Here is a 6,852-nt window from a genome sequence, read left to right as displayed (position 1 = left end):
ATTTCACTGCTTGGATTTACTGCGCTACGTGTGTTTGTTGAGAATAAATTTTTTACACCGCCGGTGTAAATATTTGTTTCCTCCAAATTAATTACATTGCGACACGTGTCAAAACAGTGGTCCCAATTAATAAAACATAACGACGTGGCGCAATACAATTGATTTGGAGGAAACAAATGTTTATACCGGCGGTGTAAAGAATTTATTCTTGTGTTTGTTTGTTGGGTCTTATGGGGTTATGTGGCAAAGGGGGGTGAATATTTATGTTTGGGTGGAGGCTGGAGCGTGTATAATGTATATCTGGGCTGGTCTTTATTTCCTCTGGTTGGAGAGAGAGAGAGTCTCTTCGCACCTCTCTGTAATCAGCCTTCAATCCTAAAAAAAACTCCACTTTGCATCTCTTTTGTAGCCCAAGATTCAAGAGTTTTAGGTGATTTTCCTCCTCCTCTATAAGAAGAACGTGTTTCGCTTGCCATTTTATGGATGGACGATTTTGCCCTTTTAGTGTTGGCTTCTTGTTGTTTTTTTGTTAGGTGAAATGGTAATTTCACTGCTTGGATTTATTGCGCTACGTGTTTGTTTGTTGGGTCTTACAGGGTTCTGTGGCAAAAGGGGGTGAACATTTATGTTTGGGTGGAGGCTGGAGCTATGTATAATGTATATCTAGGCTGGTCTTTATTTCCTCTGGTGAGAGAGAGAGAGAGAGAGAGAGAGTCTCTCTGCACCTCTCTGTAATCGGCCTTCAATCCTAAAAAAAACTCCACTTTGCATCTCTGTTGTAGCCCAAGATTCAAGAGTTTCAGGTGATTTTGAGTTCGACGATGACGGAGTTTCAGGCGGTTTGGGACTTCGCTGACGACGATCCAGTCGGAGGGGGCGTTGCTTCTACGTTCTCTATGTATCTCCATCGCCGATCTTATTTTTTAGTCTTTCTCTTCGCAGATTTGTTCATGTGTGCAGACACAAGTTATTTTCTAGGGTTTTGCCATTGGGAAGATTTGGGTCTCAGAGATTTGATGAAGGTTGTTAAGCTACATACGATGTTTGTGGCGAATCCTTCATCTGTAAGATATTTGGGTTCTCTCATTTCAATAAATGATTTTCGTTCACCTCTACTTTTACTAAGTGGTTTGCGTAGTTTGGTTCAATATGGTGTACGACGCTTTGTTCTTTGGGTTTTCTGATTTTATAGTTTTTGTGTTTGATTTGTGTTTGGAAACTTATGCAGGCCCTATGTTTTTAATTTTCCATCTCTTTTCCGTATTCAATTCGAGTTGCATGAGTGCTTTTGTAACTTTAAGATGGGTCAGCATGTTCTCTAACATGTAGTGTTTTGATGATTTCTCGCATTTAGGTTTCATTGTTTGGAAATCATGGAGTATCTCTTCTGATTTGCTTCTTTTTTTTATATCCGATTTGTACGCTTTGCATGTCTTTGTTAGTGCTAATTTTTATGAGTTGGCAATTAGCGGATCAGAGAGAGAAAGAGGGCGATGGCGGTGGCAATGGTGGTGGTGATTTTGGTAGCCAGAGACAATTAAAACCAAATATGTGGTTTGGTCTCTCTCTCTCTCTCTCTCTCTCTCTCTCTCTCTCTCTCTCTCTCTCTCTCTCTCTCTCTCGAATCCACTGCTCACCCTCTCCCCTAAATCTATTGTCCCAATACCCATAATAATAGCGATTTAGTTTTTGAAGCTTTACGTTAGAGTTTCACTGTTTTTGAAATTTTGAGAAAATTTTGTCGAAAATTAAAATTACATTGAAATGTTTAATTTACGCAGATCTGAGAGAACGTAGTTCTCTAACTTTTTTGTGGTGACCAAAAATGGAATTTTTAGTTCTAGAAGATAAATTTTGGCGAAGAGATCAACGTGTAAATGATTTGATAAGCCTTTCAAAAAAAAGTAATTGATCTAATAATTTACTTTCTTATGTATGTTTTCTTTTTCATTAAGTACTTTGAGGTGTATGTTCGTTAAGTAATTTGTAGTAACAAAAGTTACGGTTTTTAATTAGATTTCATCCACTTTCATGATTATTTTGTTGTAATTTGTGATTAAGTTCGAAATATCTTTGTTGTGTACTATTTTTCTTCTTTGCTTCAGTGATGGAAGACGAAGAGGGACAGGGGTTCACTAATTCATTGGATCTTGTACAGAAATCCAGGGTCAAAGGTGAGATTTTTATCTAAAATTTTAGGGCCTCCAATTTTTTGTTGAAAATTTGGGGTCACACATTGACTAATTAATTGCTTTGGTCTTGGTCTTTCGTTTTTGGGGATGAATGTTGCATATTCTCTTTGATTAGTGTTGAAGTATTAAGTATCCAATGTGCTTTTTAACATATAATGCAACAATTACTCATGACCTTGCTCGCACTTATAACTTTGGAAACGCAGCACCTTTGGGGATGATTTTATGGAGGTGAAAGGATTTAGATGAGCATGAGTCACTGTACAAGAAGTATAAATATATCAAGGATCCTATTCATACTATTCATATTAATAGTCAATCAGTTTTTAAGATCACCGATTACACTTCTAATTTAGATGACAATATTTGGAGAAACTTCTTGATCAATCATGGAGATCTTTGATTGGGAATAGGTTTTGGCTGCCACTCAAACACCAGGAGAAGCGGGAAAAAAGTGGTTACAAGGAGTAGCTGATTATATTTTACATGGGTATTTAAGGTGTGTGCTAAGCTTATAATCATTCACTATCAATCTGTTTTTAATCTTTGGAACTTGAAAATAACTAATTGTGGTATTGATGATTTTAATAGGATGCCAAGAAGAAAAACGTGGAGCACATACTAATTTTGTCCGGTGATCATCTCTACTGGATGGATTACATGGACTTTGTGCAGGTACTTACATTTTTATAAAAATAATGTCACATCCAAAGTGTTTAGTTGATTGCTTATTAAGCAACTTAATTGCATAAGTATGTCGGCTCACAAGCTAATGTCATGGTTTCATGTGTCCCCATGGATGATAGGTATTTTATAGTCTTCAGGTTGAGCATAGTTCCTACTCATTCGGAGGCCTCAAACTCTCATTCGGAGTTGGAGACTCATCGCCAAAGAAGTCAGTGAGAGCCCGGAAAGATGGAGATAAATGTATGTCGTCTTGATTTCATCCTATTCCTGTAACCAGGTTTTATTAGAGAATTTAGAGTCTTGTTTTGATAGATATATAAATACTAAAAAAAAAAGGAGCTTTGATGCCACTTAACAACTACAAGGGTTTCCCGATTACTATATTCTTCCATCTAGGAAATGAGCTCCTTTGTCCCTTGACACAACAGTCTTCTCCTTTACATTTCTTTATGCTGAGGCCTAAATTGTGTGTTCAATACACAAGTAGCATGAAGCTGCCATGATTGAAATTGACGTTCTGCCAAAATTTGTGAGGCACAATATTGGTGGTACACGATAGGGATCTACTTTCTATCTGTTTGCTATTTTAGTTTGAAGTGATTGTCTACAAGTTGTTACATATTTTGCAGTTGTGTGCAAATACATCATTGGTTTGACTATCATAATCATATTTGTATTGTAAGTATTTATTGGTATTTGTGGTTGGATTATTCAAAGGGCATCCATATTTTATCATAGCCTGAATATATTCTGAGTTAAAAACTTGTGGATGGATTCAAATGGTCTTAACATGTATTTTGAATATTTTTAGAAAATGAAGCACCTGCAATGACAAATTTACCAGGCACTTTTCTAGTGGCAATTGGTCTACGACTGAAAACTTCAAAATACTACGATACTCTAATTTTTACTTACAACATTTAATATCACATTTCTCACATCAATCCTCACACAATTATGGAAATACAGATCGAACACTTGCCACACAAAACACAACAAGTTTCATCTCACCTTCCACCAGCTCCAAGTCTTTGCAACCTTTTGGCATGAACAATTGACTAGGGGTGTTACGAACCCGACCGGACCGAAAAAGACCGAAAAAACCGACCGTTCGTTCGGTCTTCGGTCGGGGTAGCAGCAAAAAATTTTGGGTTCGGGGTGGACCGAACCGACCGAACTTATTTCGGTTCGGTCTCGGTTTTGTTAAAATTTGGACCGACCGGACCGAACCGAACCAATAGGACCGAACACCCCGAACAGACTGAAACACCCTGAACCGAAATCAGACCGAACCGACCGATTATGTGTTTTTATATATTTTTATATATTTTAGATTAATCTTGACCGTTCATTTAAATCTTGACCGTCTATTGAAAATCCTAAATCCCCTCTTATCTCCAACTCTCATCCCATCTCATCTTAGAGAATCAGAGATCACGCAGCCGGCAGCCCAGCTCCAGAGCTCCTCTCCCCCCTCGTAACACCCCTACTCTCTGTGTTTTCTCGTTTGCATCAATTTTCTTGTGTGAGGCCTCTCTCTCCTATTTGCAAAACAGTGGAGAGGAGGAAGAAGAACGAGATAGAGCAAAGGGTGCACAGCTCCATTTATGAATCGGTGTTGTACGTACAGATTGCATCGACATGGGCAACTGCTTGGACTCTCCTCAACAAGTTGACAGCTTTGTCGTTAACAAGGCCATAATTTCCTTTTTGGGTCTAGTCCATTTGTGATTCCTCTCTCTCTGGTCCATTTCGTTTGATTTCCTTCGTTGACAAGACCGAATTCCCCGACCGGACCGAATCCACCCCGAACCGATCGAACCGAACCGAAATTAATACCGGTCGGGATCGGTCCCGGAATTACATACCCCGAACCCGATCGGTTTCCGACAAAACCACCCGAACCGAACCGAATTGACCGAATAACACCCCTACAATTGACAAACCAAGGACTTTTGCTTTGTCTAACTAGAATAAACTCTACCTTTTGATATGTCTAATCCTTTGGCAATTGTATAAAAAACCCTGTAGCCAAAGTCATGCAAGTAGCTGAATAACTTCAAACCTTTTGTTGAATGCAAAAACTTATCTAGACCATAACTTCTACAACTAGCAACCTCGGATGATACACTTGATCAAACTTATTCTTAGCTGATTTTTTAAAGTGACCCTAATAATTTTTTTAAAACAAATTAAACGACTTCGATGATTAATGCAGAACCCAGAGGTTGGTTCGACCAATTTTGTGCATACATATGGTCGGTGTACACCAAATAGTGTCACATGTTCCTGCTGTTTCTTTTTCTCTCTTTTTTATTTAAAATTTCCTTTTCTCTCTAAAAGGCTTGAATAATAAGAATCCTAATCCTAAGATTTAGTAACAGACCAATTAGACCTAAGAAATATTCCATCTATCCCTTTTTAAATGTCCATTACAATTCTGCATGCTATTTTCTGTGGGTTATATCTTTCGACGTATATTATATTTTATATTTTCAAAATCAATATCTTATTGATAAAATTGAAATATATCAAAAAAGATTCATATTGTATAATTTTAACAATATACATTATGACATATAGACAATTAAGAATGGCATACAGAACCGTAGTGGACATTTAAAAAGGAATGAAGAAAGGATGCAATAACTTGGTCCCAAGGGACGTAACTATATGTTTGTAATCTTGCTTTATGCTTAATAATGCAGTTTTTTAGTTTCTAATGCTAGGGAATTCTGAAAGTATTTTTTGAGCCAAGACCCTCACGGGCTCCATAGTTGAATTTTTGTTCATTAAATTTATGATTATCTTATAAAGAAACCAATAGCGCCATTGAGTTAATTTGCATCGATATTTTTGGTCAATCGAGACCTTCAAAATCGAACTTCGATGTTTTAGTAAGAAACACGAGTTTTGGAGGCAATAGAGTATCACTTGTTGTGCACATGAGCCGACTTAAAAAAAAAATTTTTTTTTTTGAAATCTCCAATAGTGCCAAAATATTTCATATATTATTTTAATACTATTGAGACATCCCATATATTTTTTGAATTTCTTTTAGTGAAACTATCAATGAAGAAAGTATGGTAATGTGCACATAAATTGAATCGGGTCTCTAGGCCTGCCCTTTCTGATGTCATTTGGCTTTAATTTGGGAGCATGGTTCTGCAGCAAAACAAGTACAGAGGGCCACTGTTTTAGTGGTATTCCGAGAGCATCCACTTTGTGCATATTACCAAAGGTTAAGTCTGTCTCCAATCCTCCCCTCCCATACCCACAATGATTGAGGGGACTACATGAATTTTGTTGTTGTTGTTGTTCTTTTAGTGAAACTATGTACTTTGATTTTGAACTCAAATTTGTGTCCAAAAGAAGATCGGTTTGCATGGCGACTTTACAAGGCACGTGCATGTACGACACCTGAATATGTAGGTGGGGCTCACGAGCTTGGCTCACGTGAGGCTTGGACTCACCAATGCATTTGAATTTTGTAATTGTTAGAATGATAATCCAGTGGAATCACGATAATATTGGCTCATCACTCCTCCCAATGGCAAAACCACGTATGTTTCACCCAAATCTTGCTAAAACAGATTCTCAAAGCAATTATTTCATTTTACCTCCAATTTTTTCCCATTTTCTTCCTTCCACACACCATGCCATGAAAATGCTAGCCGATGCCTTCCATGTTCTTATTTTATTCAGAGTAGTTAAAGTAGATTCTCAGAGCAGTTTAAACATGATCCTTGTTTTGTTCAAAAGCTAGATGCATGCCATGTTCTTGGATTGTCCCCAATACAAAATATGACTTCTGCACCTAAAATGCATATGGAATGTCTATAATATCCCGTATTTTCTTTATTGAAGAAAATAGTTTTGTGTTATTAACCATACAATTTTGAGGACGATTTTTTTTTGTAAGGTGGGTAGATTAATTGTAACACCCCGTAATTTTAAAGCAGTAATTTTTAGT

At 37.2% G+C, this 6,852-nt stretch overlaps 1 protein-coding gene and 1 non-coding gene across 7 annotated transcripts; both read left to right on the top strand.

The window, feature by feature from the left end:
- The first annotated feature begins 513 nt into the window (after positions 1-513).
- Positions 514-3,764, top strand: LOC131301489 (uncharacterized). Of its 6 annotated transcripts, XR_009191297.1 has the most exons (5): positions 946-1,064; positions 2,106-2,174; positions 2,606-2,691; positions 2,784-2,867; positions 2,999-3,761. XR_009191297.1 is itself a non-coding variant. In XM_058327828.1 (3 exons), the coding sequence occupies exons 1-3, from the start codon at positions 822-824 to the stop codon at positions 2,815-2,817; spliced, it is 363 nt and encodes a 120-aa protein (XP_058183811.1). In that variant the 3' UTR covers positions 2,818-3,762. The 6 variants fall into 6 exon arrangements, 1 of the variants encoding a protein (XP_058183811.1); XR_009191296.1 differs by having other exon boundaries at positions 2,549-2,691; positions 2,784-3,764; XR_009191294.1 differs by having other exon boundaries at positions 2,784-3,763.
- A 2,185-nt stretch (positions 3,765-5,949) lies between these two features.
- Positions 5,950-6,057, top strand: LOC131302160 (small nucleolar RNA snoR100). The gene has a single exon (XR_009191634.1). It is a non-coding gene; the product is annotated as a small nucleolar RNA snoR100 (small nucleolar RNA).
- Positions 6,058-6,852: the final 795 nt, after the last annotated feature.

This window comes from Rhododendron vialii, chromosome 9a (genome assembly GCF_030253575.1).
Source record: "Rhododendron vialii isolate Sample 1 chromosome 9a, ASM3025357v1".
NCBI classification, from domain to species: Eukaryota; Viridiplantae; Streptophyta; class Magnoliopsida; order Ericales; family Ericaceae; genus Rhododendron; species Rhododendron vialii.
Note: the sequence above shows the minus strand (reverse complement) of the source record. Positions and strands in the feature narration are given on the sequence as shown.